The sequence below is a fragment of the Salmo salar genome, chromosome ssa22 (genome assembly GCF_905237065.1).
Source record: "Salmo salar chromosome ssa22, Ssal_v3.1, whole genome shotgun sequence".
In the NCBI taxonomy this organism is placed as follows: domain Eukaryota; kingdom Metazoa; phylum Chordata; class Actinopteri; order Salmoniformes; family Salmonidae; genus Salmo; species Salmo salar.
The window spans coordinates 58,240,965-58,257,912 of NC_059463.1; the positions used below are offsets into that span (position 1 = coordinate 58,240,965).

General features: G+C 36.4%; 1 protein-coding gene across 10 annotated transcripts in view; it reads right to left on the bottom strand.

Annotated features, from left to right (window-relative positions):
* LOC106583764 (arf-GAP with coiled-coil, ANK repeat and PH domain-containing protein 3) overlaps nt 1-16,948 on the bottom strand; it is a 213,771-nt gene that overhangs the window by 93,766 nt on the left and 103,057 nt on the right. For all 10 annotated transcript variants that reach the window (XR_006761277.1, XR_006761276.1, XM_045705083.1 and 7 more), the window contains exon 4: nt 16,130-16,183. Coding sequence is in view for 8 of the 10 variants with exons in the window: in XM_045705083.1 (XP_045561039.1) it covers nt 16,130-16,183 (54 nt within the window). In the remaining 2 variants the exon portion in view is untranslated. The remainder of the gene's footprint in view (nt 1-16,129; nt 16,184-16,948) is intronic.

Sequence of the window (16,948 nt, forward strand, 5' to 3'; positions counted from 1 at the left end):
AACTACCCTCTGTTAAACTACCCTTTATTAAACTGCCCTCTATTAAACTACCCTTTATTAAACTACCCTTTATTAAACTACCCTCTGTTAAACTACCCTTTATTAAACTCTATTAAACTATCCTCTATTAAACTACCCTCTATTAAACTACCCTCTATTAAACGACCCTCTGTTAAACTACCCTCTGTTAAACTATCCTCTATTAAACTACCCTTTATTAAACTACCCTTTATTAAACTACCCTCTGTTTAACTACCCTTTATTAAACTCTATTAAACTATCCTCTATTAAACTACCCACTATTAAACTACCCTCTATTAAACTACCCTCTGTTAAACTACCCTCTGTTAAATTATCCTCTATTAAACTACCATTTATTAAACTACCCTCTATTAAACTCTATTAAACTACCCTCTTCTAAACTACCCTCTATTAAACTCTATTAAACTATCCTCTATTAAACTACCCTCTATTAAACTCTATTAAACTACCCTCTATTAAACTATCCTCTATTAAACTCTATTAAACTACCCTCTATTAAACTACCCTCTATTAAACTCTATTAAACTACCCTCTATTAAACTACCCTTTATTAAACTACGCTTTATTAAACTACCCTCTATTAAACTACCCTTTATTAAACTACCCTTTATTAAACTACCCTCTATTAAACTACCCTTTATTAAACTCTATTAAACTTCTCCTCTATTAAACTACCCTCCATTAATCTACCCTCTGTTAAACTACCCTCTGTTAAACTACCCTCTATTAAACTATCCTCTGTTAAACTACCCTCTGTTAAACTACCCTCTGTTAAACTCTATTAAACTAGCCTCTATTAAACTACCCTCTGTTAAACTACCCTCTGTTAAACTACCCTCTATTAAACTACCCTTTATTAAACTACGCTTTATTAAACTACCCTCTATTAAACTACCCTTTATTAAACTACCCTTTATTAAACTACCCTCTATTAAACTACCCTTTATTAAACTCTATTAAACTTCTCCTCTATTAAACTACCCTCCATTAATCTACCCTCTGTTAAACTACCCTCTGTTAAACTACCCTCTATTAAACTATCCTCTGTTAAACTACCCTCTGTTAAACTACCCTCTGTTAAACTCTATTAAACTAGCCTCTATTAAACTACCCTCTGTTAAACTACCCTCTGTTAAACTACCGTCTATTAAACTACCCTCTATTAAACTACCTTTATTAAACTCTATTAAACTACCCTCTATTAAACTATCCTCTATTAAACTACCCTCTATTAAACTACCCTCTATTAAACTACCCTCTGTTAAACTATCCTCTATTAAACAACCCTTTATTAAACTACCCTCTATTAAACTCTATTAAACTACCCTCTATTAAACTCTATTAAACTACCCTCTTCTAAACTACCCTCTATTAAACTCTATTAAACTATCCTCTATTAAACTAACCTCTATTAAACTCAATTAAACTACCCTCTATTAAAATACCCTCTATTAAACTACCCTCTATTAAACTACCCTTTATTAAACTACCCTTTATTAAACTACCCTCTATTAAACTACCCTTTATTAAACTACCCTTTATTAAACTACCCTCTATTAAACTACCCTCTATTAAACTCTATTAAACTATCCTCTATTAAACTACCCTCTATTAAACTACCCTCTATTAAACTACCCTCTGTTAAACTACCCTCTGTTAAACTATCCTCTATTAAACTACCCTTTATTAAACTACCCTCTATTAAACTCTATTAAACTACCCTCTATTAAACTCTATTAAACTACCCTCTTCTAAACGACCCTCTATTAAACTCTATTAAACTACCCTCTATTAAACTATCCTCTATTAAACTCTATTAAACTACCCTCTATTAAACTACCCTCTATTAAACTCTATTAAACTACCCTCTATTAAACTAGCCTTTATTAAACTACCCTTTATTAAACTACCCTCTATTAAACTACACTTTATTAAACTACCCTTTATTAAACTACTCTCTATTAAACTACCCTTTATTAAACTCTATTAAACTATCCTCTATTAAACTACCCTCTATTAAACTACCCTCTATTAAACTACCCTCTGTTAAACTACCCTCTGTTAAACTATCCTCTATTAAACTACCCTTTATTAAACTACCCTCTGTTAAACTACCCTCTATTAAACTACCCTCTGTTAAACTACCCTCTGTTAAACTACCCTCTATTAAACCATCCTCTGTTAAACTACCCTCTGTTAAACTACCCTCTGTTAAACTCTATTAAACTACCCTCTATTAAACTACCCTCTATTAAACTACCCTCTGTTAAACTAACCTCTGTTAAACTACCCTCTGTTAAACTACCCTCTATTAAACTACCCTTTATTAAACTATCCTCTGTTAAACTACCCTCTATTAAACTATCCTCTGTTAAACTACCCTCTGTTAAACTACCCTCTATTAAACTACCCTCTGTTAAACTACCCTCTGTTAAACTACCCTCTATTAAACTACCCTTTATTAAACTACCCTCTATTAAACTCTATTAAACTACCCTCTATTAAACTCTATTAAACTACCCTCTTCTAAACTACCCTCTATTAAACTCTATTAAACTATCCTCTATTAAACTACCCTCTATTAAACTCTATTAAACTACCCTCTATTAAACTATCCTCTATTAAACTCTATTAAACTACCCTCTATTAAAATACCCTCTATTAAACTACCCTCTATTAAACTACCCTTTATTAAACTACCAATTATTAAACTACCCTCTATTAAACTACCCTTTATTAAACTACCCTTTATTAAACTACCCTCTATTAAACTACCCTTTATTAAACTCTATTAAACTATCCTCTATTAAACTACCCTCTATTAAACTACCCTCTATTAAACTACCCTCTGTTAAACTACCCTCTGTTAAACTATCCTCTATTAAACTACCCTTTATTAAACTACCCTCTATTAAACTCTATTAAACTACCCTCTATTAAACTCTATTAAACTACCCTCTTCTAAACTACCCTCTATTAAACTCTATTAAACTATCCTCTATTAAACTACCCTCTAGTAAACTCTATTAAACTACCCTCTATTAAACTATCCTCTATTAAACTCTATTAAACTACCCTCTATTAAACTACCCTCTATTAAACTCTATTAAACTACCCTCTATTAAACTACCCTTTATTAAACTACCCTTTATTAAAGTACCCTTTATTAAAGTACCCTTTTTTAAACTACCCTTTATTAAACTACCCTCTATTAAACTACCCTTTATTAAACTCTATTAAACTATCCTCTATTAAACTACCCTCTATTAAACTACCCTCCATTAAACTACCCTCTATTAAACTACCCTCTGTTAAACTATCCTCTATTGAACTACCCTTTATTAAACTACCCTCTATTAAACTCTATTAAACTACCCTCTATTAAACTCTATTAAACTACCCTCTTCTAAACTACACTCTATTAAACTCTATTAAACTATCCTCTATTAAACTACCCTCTATTAAACTCTATTAAACTACCCTCTATTAAACTATCCTCTATTAAACTCTATTAAACTACCCTCTATTAAACTACCCTCTATTAAACTCTAATAAACTACCCTCTTTTAAACTCTATTAAACTACCCTCTATTAACCTATCCTCTATTAAACTCTATTAAACTACCCTCTATTAAACTACCCTCTATTAAACTCTATTAAACTCCCCTCTATTAAACTACCCTTTATTAAACTACCCTTTATTAAACTACCCTCTATTAAACTACCCTTTATTAAACTACCCTCTATTAAACTACCCTTTATTAAACTCTATTAAACTATCCTCTATTAAACTACCCTCTATTAAACTACCCTCTGTTAAACTACCCTCTATTAAACTATCCTCTGTTAAACTACCCTCTGTTAAACTACCCTCTGTTAAACTCTATTAAACTACCCTCTATTAAACTACCCTCTGTTAAACTACCCTCTGTTAAACTACCCTCTGTTAAACTACCCTCTATTAAACTACCCTCTATTAAACTACCCTTTATTAAACTATCCTCTGTTAAACTACCCTCTATTAAACTACCCTCTGTTAAACTACCCTCTGTTAAACTACCCCTATTAATCTACCCTCAGTTAAACTACCCTCTGTTAAACTACCCTCTGTTAAACTACCCTCTATTAAACTAACCTCTATTAAAGTATCCTCTGTTAAACTCTATTAAACTACCCTCTATTAAACTACCCTTTATTAAACTCTATTAAACAACCCTCTATTAAACTACCCTCTATTAAACTACCCTCTATTAAACTACCCTTTATTAAACTCTATTAAACTACCCTATATTAAACTATCCTCTATTAAACTACCCTCTATTAAACTACCCTCTATTAAATACCCTCTATTAAACTACCCTCTATTAAACTACCCTCGGTTAAACTATCCTCTATTAAACTACCCTTTATTAAACTACCCTCTATTAAACTCTATTAAACTACCCTCTATTAAACTCTATTAAACTACCCTCTTCTAAACTACCCTCTATTAAACTCTATTAAACTACCCTCTATTAAACTATCCTCTATTAAACTCTATTAAACTACCCTCTATTAAACTACCCTCTATTAAACTCTATTAAACTACCCTTTATTAAACTACCCTTTATTAAACTACCCTCTATTAAACTACCCTCTATTAAACTACCCTTTATTAAACTACCCTTTATTAAACTACCCTCTATTAAACTACCCTCTATTAAACTACCCTTTATTAAACTCTATTAAACTACCCTCTATTAAACTACCCTCTATTAAACTCTATTAAACTACCCTCTATTAAACTACCCGTTATTAAACTACCCTTTATTAAACGACCCTCTATTAAACTACCCTTTATTAAACTACCCTTTATTAAACTATATTAAACTACCCTCTATTAAACTATCCTCTATTAAACTACCCTCTATTAAACTACCCTCTATTAAACTACCCTCTATTAAACTACCCTCTTCTAAACTACCCTCTATTAAACTCTATTAAACTATCCTCTATTAAACTACCCTCTAGTAAACTCTATTAAACTACCCTCTATTAAACTATCCTCTATTAAACTCTATTAAACTACCCTCTATTAAACTACCCTTTATTAAACTCTATTAAACTATCCTCTATTAAACTACCCTCTATTAAACTACCCTCTATTAAACTACCCTCTGTTAAACTACCCTCTGTTAAACTACCCTCTATTAAACTATTCTCTGTTAAACTACCCTCTGTTAAACTACCCTTTATTAAACTGCCCTCTATTAAACTACCCTTTATTAAACTACCCTTTATTAAACTACCCTCTGTTAAACTACCCTTTATTAAACTCTATTAAACTATCCTCTATTAAACTACCCTCTATTAAACTACCCTCTATTAAACGACCCTCTGTTAAACTACCCTCTGTTAAACTATCCTCTATTAAACTACCCTTTATTAAACTACCCTTTATTAAACTACCCTCTGTTTAACTACCCTTTATTAAACTCTATTAAACTATCCTCTATTAAACTACCCACTATTAAACTACCCTCTATTAAACTACCCTCTGTTAAACTACCCTCTGTTAAATTATCCTCTATTAAACTACCATTTATTAAACTACCCTCTATTAAACTCTATTAAACTACCCTCTTCTAAACTACCCTCTATTAAACTCTATTAAACTATCCTCTATTAAACTACCCTCTATTAAACTCTATTAAACTACCCTCTATTAAACTATCCTCTATTAAACTCTATTAAACTACCCTCTATTAAACTACCCTCTATTAAACTCTATTAAACTACCCTCTATTAAACTACCCTTTATTAAACTACGCTTTATTAAACTACCCTCTATTAAACTACCCTTTATTAAACTACCCTTTATTAAACTACCCTCTATTAAACTACCCTTTATTAAACTCTATTAAACTTCTCCTCTATTAAACTACCCTCCATTAATCTACCCTCTGTTAAACTACCCTCTGTTAAACTACCCTCTATTAAACTATCCTCTGTTAAACTACCCTCTGTTAAACTACCCTCTGTTAAACTCTATTAAACTAGCCTCTATTAAACTACCCTCTGTTAAACTACCCTCTGTTAAACTACCCTCTATTAAACTACCCTCTATTAAACTACCCTTTATTAAACTATCCTCTGTTAAACTACCCACTATTAAACTATCCTCTGTTAAACTACCCTCTGTTAAACTACCCTCTATTAAACTACCCTCAATTAAACTACCCTCTGTTAAACTACCCTCTGTTAAACTACCCTCTATTAAACTACCCTCTATTAAAGTATCCTCTGTTAAACTCTATTAAACTACCCTCTATTAAACTACCCTCTATTAAACTACCCTTTATTAAACTACCCTCTATTAAACTACCCTCTATTAAACTACCCTCTATTCAACTACCCTTTATTAAACTCTATTAAACTATCCTCTATTAAACTACCCTCTATTAAACTACCCTCTATTAAACTACCCTCTATTAAACTACCCTCTGTTAAACTACCCTCTATTAAACTACCCTCTGTTAAACTACCCTCTAATAAACTACCCTCGATTAAACAACCCTCTATTAAACTCTATTAAACTACCCTCTATTAAAATATCCTCTATTAAACTACCCTCTATTAAACTACCCTTTGTTAAACTACCCTCTATTAAACTACCCTCTATTAAACTACCCTCTATTAAACTCTATTAAACTACCCTCTATTAAACTCTATTAAACTACACTCTATTAAACTACCCTCTATTAAACTACCCTCTGTTAAACTCTATTAAACTACCCTCTGTTAAACTCTATTAAACTACCCTCTATTAAACTACCCTCTTTTAAACAACCCTCTATTAAACTACCCTCTATTAAACTCTATTAAACTACCCTCTATTAAACTATCCTCTATTAAACTACCCTCTATTAAACTACCCTCTATTACACTACCCTCTATTACACTACCCTCTATTAAACTACCCTCTGTTAAACTATCCTCTATTAAACTACCCTTTATTAAACTACCCTCTATTAAACTCTATTAAACTACCCTCTATTAAACTACCCTCTTTTAAACAACCCTCTATTAAACTACCCTCTATTAAAGTATCCTCTGTTAAACTCTATTAAACTACCCTCTATTAAACTACCCTCTATTAAACTACCCTCTAATAAACTACCCTTTATTAAACTCTATTAAACTATCCTCTATTAAACTACCCTCTATTAAATTACCCTCTATTTAACTACCCTCTATTAAACTACCCTCTATTAAACTACCCTCTGTTAAACTAACCTCTGTTAAACTACCCTCTATTAAACTACCCTCTGTTAAACTACCCTCTATTAAACTACCCTCTATTAAACAACCCTCTATTAAACTCTATTACACTACCCTCTATTAAACTATCCTCTATTAAACTCTATTAAACTACCCTCCATTAAACTACACTCTATTAAACTCTATTAAACTACACTCTATTAATCTACCCTTTATTAAACTACCCTTTATTAAACTACCCTCTATTAAACTACCCTTTATTAAACTACCCTTTATTAAACTACCCTCTATTAAACTACCCTTTATTAAACTCTATTAAACTATCCTCTATTAAACTACCCTCTATTAAACTACCCTCTATTAAACTACCATCTGTTAAACTACCCTCTATTAAACTACCCTCTATTAAACTACCCTTTATTAAACTACCCTTTATTAAACTACCCTTTATTAAACTCTATTAAACTATCCTCTATTAAACTACCCTCTATTAAACTACCCTCTATTAAACTACCATCTGTTAAACTACCCTCTATTAAACTACCCTCTATTAAACTACCCTCTATTAAACTATCCTCTGTTAAACTACCCTCTGTTAAACTCTGTTAAACTACCCTCTATTAAACTACCCTCTATTAAACTACCCTCTGTTAAACTACCCTCTGTTAAACTCTATTAAACTACCCTCTGTTAAACTCTATTAAACTACCCTCTATTAAACTACCCTCTTTTAAACTACCCTCTGTTAAACTACCCTCTATTAAACTATCCTCTGTTAAACTACCCTCTGTTAAACTACCTTCTATTAAACTACCCTCTATTAAACTCTATTAAACTACCCTCTATTAAACTCTATTAAACTACCCTCTATTAAACTACCCTCTGTTAAACTCTATTAAACTACCCTCTATTAAAGTATCCTCTGTTAAACTCTATTAAACTACCCTCTATTAAACTACCCTCTGTTAAACTCTATTAAACTACCCTCTATTAAACTACCCTCTATTAAACTACCCTTTATTAAACTACCCTCTATTAAACTACCCTCTATTAAACTCTATTAAACTACCCTCTATTTAACTACCCTCTATTCAACTACCCTTTATTAAACTCTATTAAACTATCCTCTATTAAACTACCCTCTATTAAACTACCCTCTATTAAACTACCCTCTGTTAAACTACCCTCTATTAAACTACCCTCTGTTAAACTCTATTAAACTACCCTCTGTTAAACTCTATTAAACTACCCTCTATTAAACTACCCTCTGTTAAACTCTATTAAACTACCCTCTGTTAAACTCTATTAAACTACCCTCTATTAAACTACCCTCTAATAAACTCTATTAAACTACCCTCTATTAAACTACCCTCTATTAAACTACCCTCTGTTAAACTCTATTAAACTACCCTCTGTTAAACTCTATTAAACTACCCTCTATTAAACTACCCTCTTTTAAACAACCCTCTATTAAACTACCCTCTATTAAAGTATCCTCTGTTAAACTCTATTAAACTACCCTCTATTAAACTACCCTTTATTAAACTACCCTCTATTAAACTACCCTCTTTTCAACTACCCTTTATTAAACTCGATTAAACTATCCTCTATTAAACTACCCTCTATTAAACTACCCTCTATTAAACTACCCTCTGTTAAACTACCCTCTATTAAACTACCCTCTATTAAACAACCCTCTATTAAACTCTATTAAACTACCCTCTATTAAACTCTCCTCTATTAAACTACCCTCTATTAAACTATTTTAAACAACCCTCTATTAAAGTATCCTCTGTTAAACTCTATTAAACTCCCCTCTATTAAACTACCCTCTATTAAACTACCCTCTATTAAACTACCCTTTATTAAACTCTATTAAACTATCCTCTATTAAACTACCCTCTATTAAACTACCCTCTATTAAACTACCCTCTGTTAAACTACCCTCTATTAAGCTACCCTCTATTAAACAACCCTTTAATAAACTCTATTACACTACCCTCTATTAAACTATCCTCTATTAAACTACCCTCTATTAAACTACCCTCTATTAAACTACCCTCTGTTAAACTATCCTCTATTAAACTACCCTTTATTAAACTACCCTCTATTAAACTCTATTAAACTACCCTCTATTAAACTACCCTCTATTAAACTACCCTCTGTTAAACTACCCTTTATTAAACTCTATTAAACTACCCTCTATTAAACTACCCTCTTCTAAACTACCCTCTATTAAACTCTATTAAACTATCCTCTATTAAACTATCCTTTATTAAACTACCCTCTGTTAAACTACTCTCTATTAAACTACCCTCTATTAAACTACCCTCTATTAAACTACCCTCTATTAAACTCTATTAAACTATCCTCTATTAAACTATCCTCTATTAAACTCTATTAAACTACCCTCTATTAAACTACCCTCTATTAAACTCTATTAAACTACCCTCTATTAAACTACCCTCTATTAAACTCTATTAAACTACCCTCTATTAAACTACCCTCTATTAAACTATCCTCTATTAAACTACCCTCTGTTAAACTACCCTCTAATAAACTATCCTCTATTAAACTACCCTCTATTAAACTACCCTCTGTTAAACTACCCTCTATTAAACTACCCTCTATTAAACTACCCTCTGTTAAACTCTATTAAACTACCCTCTGTTAAACTACCCTCTATTAAACTACCCTCTATTAAACTCTATTAAACTACCCTCTTTTAAACTCTATTAAACTACCCTTTATTAAACTACCCTCTATTAAACTACCCTCTATTAAACTACCCACTATTAAACTCTATTAAACTACCCTCTATTAAACTCTATTAAACTACCCTCTATTAAACTCTATTAAACTACCCACTATTAAACTCTATTAAACTACCCTCTATTAAACTCTATTAAACTACCCTCTATTAAACTCTATTAAACTATCCTCTATTAAACTACCCTCTATTAAACTCTATTAAACTACCCTCTATTAAACTCTATTAAACTACCCTCTATTAAACTACCCTCTATTAAACTACCCTCTGTTAAACTCTATTAAACTACCCTCTGTTAAACTACCCTCTATTAAACTACCCTCTATTAAACTACCCTCTATTAAACTACCCTCTATTAAACTACCCTCTATTAAACTCTATTAAACTACCCTCTTTTAAACTACCCTCTATTAAACTACCCTCTTTTAAACTCTATTAAACTACCCTCTATTAAACTACCCTCTATTAAACTACCCTCTTTTAAACTCTATTAAACTATCCTCTATTAAACTACCCTCTATTAAACTACCCTCTTTTAAACTACCCTCTTTTAAACTCTATTAAACTATCCTCTATTAAACTACCCTCTATTAAACTACCCTCTGTTAAACTCTATTAAACTATCCTCTATTAAACTACCCTCTTTTAAACTCTATTAAACTACCCTCTATTAAACTCTATTAAACTACCCTCTATTAAACTCTATTAAACTACCCTCTATTAAACTACCCTCTATTAAACTCTATTAAACTACCCTCTATTAAACTCTATTAAACTATCCTCTGTTAAACATGGCAGGGAATCAGGAGGCATTATTCTCATTATCATTATAGTTTGGCACAAGGAAGATCTGACTAGTCACGTCAAACCAGTAAAAATAGGCAAAACACACATATGGATTTAAATTAAAAACAAGGCAATGGTAAACATGTCGTCCCCCATGAATGATGCAGCCAATTAAGATACAGCGTGAGACTAACACATTTCAGTTATCACGTGTGACCACAGATGATCCATTGTATTGACCTGATACTGTTGTGGCCTCTCTAACAAGGAAAACAAATGTTTTCAAAAAAAAATAGAAGGAATTTAGCCTGGGTGCCAGTCTCTTCAGCTAATCCACTCCCTGTACTCCATGTCATCTTCCAAAGACTGGCAACGCCAGGTAGTGGCACAGAGAGGAATGTTAGCTGAAGAGACTGGTGCTCAGACTAGAAGGCAGTCGGGAGGAGGCAAGATCACATGGGACCATTCTAGCCAATGAGAGGGCAGATACGCAAGTGAACAACAGTCACAACTGTATACATAAAGTGTTTTATTTCTTCTTTTTTTTTTTTCTCAAAGTTGCCGGAATGTCACGTGTCAAATCAAATCAAACTTTATTTGTCACACGCGCCGAATACAACAAGTGTAGACTTTACTGTGAACTGAACTACCGGTACAGAGTCAATGTGGAGGATATATACAGGGGGTACCGGTACAGAGTCAATGTGGAGGATATATACAGGGGGTACCGGTACAGAGTCAATGTGGAGGATATATACAGGAGGTACCGGTACAGAGTCAATGTGGAGGATATATACAGGAGGCACCGGTACCGAGTCAGTGTGGAGGCTATATACAGGGGGTACCGGTACAGAGTCAATGTGGAGGATATATACAGGAGGCACCGGTACAGAGTCAATGTGGAGGCTATATACAGGAGGCACCGGTACAGAGTCAATGTGGAGGATATATACAGGAGGCACCGGTACAGAGTCAATGTGGAGGCTATATACAGGAGGCACCGGTACAGAGTCAATGTGGAGGATATATACAGGAGGTACCGGTACCGAGTCAATGTGGAGGCTATATACAGGGGGGTACCGGTACAGAGTCAATGTGGAGGATATATACAGGAGGCACCGGTACAGAGTCAATGTGGAGGCTCTATACAGGGGGTACCGGTACAGAGTCAATGTGGAGGATATATACAGGAGGTACCGGTACAGAGTCAATGTGGAGGCTATATACAGGGGGCACCGGTACAGAGTCAATGTGGAGGCTATATACAGGGGGTACCGGTACAGAGTCAATGTGGAGGCTATATACAGGAGGTACCGGTACAGAGTCAATGTGGAGGCTATATACAGGAGGCACCGGTACAGAGTCAATGTGGAGGCTATATACAGGAGGCACCGGTACAGAGTCAATGTGGAGGATATATACAGGAGGTACCGGTACAGAGTCAATGTGGAGGCTATATACAGGGGGCACCGGTACAGAGTCAATGTGGAGGCTATATACAGGGGGTAGCGGTACAGAGTCAATGTGGAGGCTATATAACAGGGGGTACCGGTACAGAGTCAATGTGGAGGCTATATACAGGAGGTACCGGTACAGAGTCAATGTGGAGGCTATATACAGGAGGTACCGGTACAGAGTCAATGTGGAGGATATATACAGGAGGTACCGGTACAGAGTCAATGTGGAGACTATATACAGGGGGTACCGGTACAGAGTCAATAATGAGGCTCTATACAGGAGGCACCGGTACAGAGTCAATGTGGAGGCTATATACAGGAGGTACCGGTACAGAGTCAATGTGGAGGATATATACAGGGGGTACCGGTACAGAGTCAATGTGGAGGATATATACAGGGGGTACCGGTACAGAGTCAATGTGGAGGCTATATACAGGGGGTACCGGTACTGAGTCAGTGTGGAGGCTATATACAGGGTACCGGTACAGAGTCAATGTGGAGGCTATATACAGGAGGCACCGGTACCGAGTCAATGTGGAGGCTATATACAGGGGGTACCGGTACAGAGTCAATGTGGAGGCTATATACAGGGGGTACCGGTACCGAGTCAGTGTGGAGGCTATATACAGGGGGTACCGGTACCGAGTCAGTGTGGAGGCTATATACAGGGGGTACCGGTACCGAGTCAGTGTGGAGGCTATATACAGGGTGTACCGGTACAGAGTCAGTGTGAAGGCTATATACAGGGGGTACCGGTACAGAGTTAATGTGGAGGCTATATACAGGGGGGTACCAGTACAGAGTCAATGTGTAGGCTATATACAGGGGGTACCGGTACAGAGTCAATGTGGAGGCTATATACAGGGTGTACCGGTACAGAGTCAATGTGGAGGCTATATACAGGAGGCACCGGTACAGAGTCAATGTGGAGGCTATATACAGGGGGTACCGGTACAGAGTCAATGTGGAGGCTATATACAGGGGGTACCGGTACAGAGTCAATGTGGAGGCTATATACAGGAGGCACCGGTACAGAGTCAATGTGGAGGCTATATACAGGGGGGTACCGGTACAGAGTCAATGTGGAGGCTATATACAGGGTGTTACGGTACAGAGTCAGTGTGGAGGCTATATACAGGGGGTACCGGTACAGAGTCAGTGTGGAGGCTATATACAGGGGGTACCGGTACCGAGTCAGTGTGGAGGCTATATACAGGGGTACCGGTACAGAGTCAGTGTGGAGGCTATATACAGGGTGTTACGGTACAGAGTCAGTGTGGAGGCTATATACAGGGTATTACGGTACAGAGTCAGTGTGCAGGCTATATACAGGGTGTTACGGTACTGAGTCAGTGTGGAGACTATATACAGGGTATTACGGTACTGAGTCAGTGTGCAGGCTATATACAGGGTGTTACGGTACTGAGTCAGTGTGGAGGCTATATACAGGGTGTTACGGTACTGAGTCAGTGTGCAGGCTATATACAGGGTGTTACGGTACTGAGTCAGTGTGCAGGCTATATACAGGGTATTACGGTACTGAGTCAGTGTGCAGGGGTACAGGCTAGTTGAGGTCATTTGTACATGTAGTTGGGGTTGAAGCGTCCTACTTAGCAGTACACAGGTAACAACCTATGGAACTTCTATCTGATCAAATCACACGTATAAAATAAGACATTACATTTTTTGTTAACCAAATTCGATTCTCTCTCATTGACCTTCATACAAAAACTCCTTGCTTGATGAGGCGAGAAGAAAACCCCACCTGCTGGAGAAGACTGTAAAGCCCTGTTTTCCATTTCACTGCACCTCTTCTTCTCTGGTGTCACTCACACATTTCAGTTCATTAATACAGCTCCCGCGTTGGGACAGTCAGGGTCATTTTTTTGTAAACGTTGGATCTCTATGGCAAGACGCATCATTCACCTCACATAGAAGAATGTATGAATATCCAGTTAGAGATACTCCATGTTCTCCTCTGATCTCAGACCAGGAATGGTGTTGAGGGGAGAGGGAGAGAGGGAGAGAGGGAGAGAGGGATAGAGAGAAGGAGAGGGAGATGGAGAGAGAGAGAGAGGGAGGGATAGGGAGAGAGAGAGAGGGAGATAGATGGAGAGAGGGAGAGAGGGAGAGAGAGAGGGAGAGAAAGAGATGGAGAGGGAAGGAGGGAGAGATTGAGAGGGAGAGGGAGAGAGGGAGAGAGAGAGAGAGAGAGAGGGAGGGATAGAGAGAGGGAGAGAGGGAGATGGAGAATCATCCACTAATCTGCACCTGTCAGCAAGTACGGTGTCCCTGAATGGCCAAAATAACACCAAACTAGCTGCTATTATTACAACATCACTAAACACAGACCTTGACTTTTACAGTACACAGCCCCTCCAAACTAGAAACGGCTGTTCAGAATATCTGGCAGCAGTAACATTTTTCTAATCGTTTTTTTTTTTTCATAACTGGCTGAAATTTGTTGAAAAGTTATTTTGAGGTGAGATTACAAACTAGGTCAACATCAAAAACTAGTAACATGATTTTATTAGAAGGCCCAAATCCTGATCTGACCATAAAAACGTTGTGATGACCACAGATATGTGAGGAGAGGAAGAGAAGAGGGAGGGGTCGCTAAGAACTAGACTAGTTAAACGACAGGAAGGATTTAGGAGATTTTAGCTCAACCGTTAAAAAGACAGGAATTTCCTCTTTCTTCCTGCTCTCTGTCTCTGTCTGTCTCTGTCCCTCTCTGTCTTTCTCTCTCTCTTTCTTCCTGCTCTCTGTCTCTGTCTATCTCCCTCTCTGTCTTTCTCCCTCTCTTTCTTCCTGCTCTCTGTCTCTGTCTCTGTCTATCTCCCTCTCTGTCTTTCTCTCTCTCTTTCTTCCTGCTCTCTGTCTCTGTCTCTGTCTCTGTCCCTCTCTGTCTTTCTCTCTCTCTTTCTTCCTGCTCTCTGTCTCTGTCTCTGTCTATCTCCCTCTCTGTCTTTCTCTCTCTCTTTCTTCCTGCTCTCTGTCTCTGTCTCTGTCTATCTCCCTCTCTGTCTTTCTCCCTCTCTTTCTTCCTGCTCTCTGTCTCTGTCTCTGTCTCATACAGTGCATTTGGAAAGTATTCAGACCCCTTGACTTTTTTTGACATACATACACCTTAGCCAAATACATTTAAACTCAGTTTTTCACAATTCCTGACATTTAATCCTAGTAAAAATTCCCTGTCTTAGGTCAGTTAGGATCACCACTTTATTATATGAATTTGAAACGTCAGAATAATAGTAGAGAGAATGATTGATTTCAGCTTTTATTTCTTTCATCACATTCCCAGTGGGTCAGAAGTTTACATACACTCAATTAGTATTTGGTAGCATTGCCTTTAAATTGTTTAACTTGGGTCAAACGTTTCGGGTAGCCTTCCACAAGCTTCCCACATAAGTTGGGTGAATTTTGGCCCATTCCTCCTGACAGAGCTGGTGTAACTGAGTCAGGTTTGTAGGCCTCCTTGCTCGCACACGCTTTTTAATTTCTGCCCACAAATTTTCTATAGGATTGAGGTCAGGGCTTTGTGATGGCCACTCCAATACCTTGACTTTGTTGTCATCATGAGGTATTGTGTGTAGATTGATTAGGAGAAAAAAGTATTGAATCCATTTTAGAATAAGGCTGTAGCGTAACAAAATGTGGAAAAAGGCAAGAGGTCTGAATACTTTCTGAATGTAGTGTGTGTGTGTGTGTGTGTGTGTGTGTGTGTGTGTGTGTGTGTGTGTGTGTGTGTGTGTGCGTGCGTGCGTGCGTGCGTGCGTGCGTGCGTGCGTGCGTGCGTGTGTGTGTGTCTCACCATGTTATAGTTGACGATCTCCTGCAGGCTCTCCCCACACTTCTCCAGACACTCCTAGAGAGAGACCTTCAGGTTACAGACAGTAACTGTAGTCTGTTGATGTTCACTTACAGATCATCACTGAGATTCATTCTACTCCGCCAGCTAGCAAGCTGGTACAGGAAGAAGTTCAATTCAATGTGTTGAGAAACATTTATGTGGGAAGCAGTAAAGAAGGTCTCAGATATCTCTCATGAATCTCTCTTAATATCTTCATGTCTATGTTTCCCCAGCTAGGGGGGAACATGGTCTATGTCTGGACAATGCTGTTTATATTTCAACTGGTGTATTGTTGAAGAGGGGACATTTTAAGGAATGTAGAAACTAGAGGAATGTGATGAAGTATCTCTATTTCAGATGTACTCTACTCTACTCTAACTCTACTCTTACTCTACTCTTACTCTACTCTTACTCTACTCTTACTCTACTCTACTATAACTCTACTCTACTATAACTCTACTCTACTCTACTTTACTCTACTCTAACTCCACTCCACTCCACTATAACTCTACTCTACCCTACTCTACTCTACTCTACTCTACTCTACTCTACTCTGCCTCTACTCTACCTCTACTCCACTCTACTCTACCTCCACTCTATTCTACTCTACTTCTACTCTAACTTCAATCTTGGTTTCATCAGACCAGAGAATCTTGTTTCTTATGGTCTGAGAGTCCTTTAGGTGCCTTTTGGCAAACTCCAAGAGGGCGGTCATGTGCCTTTTACTGAGGAGTGGCTTCTGTCTGGCCACTCTACCATAAAGACCTGATTGGTGGAGTT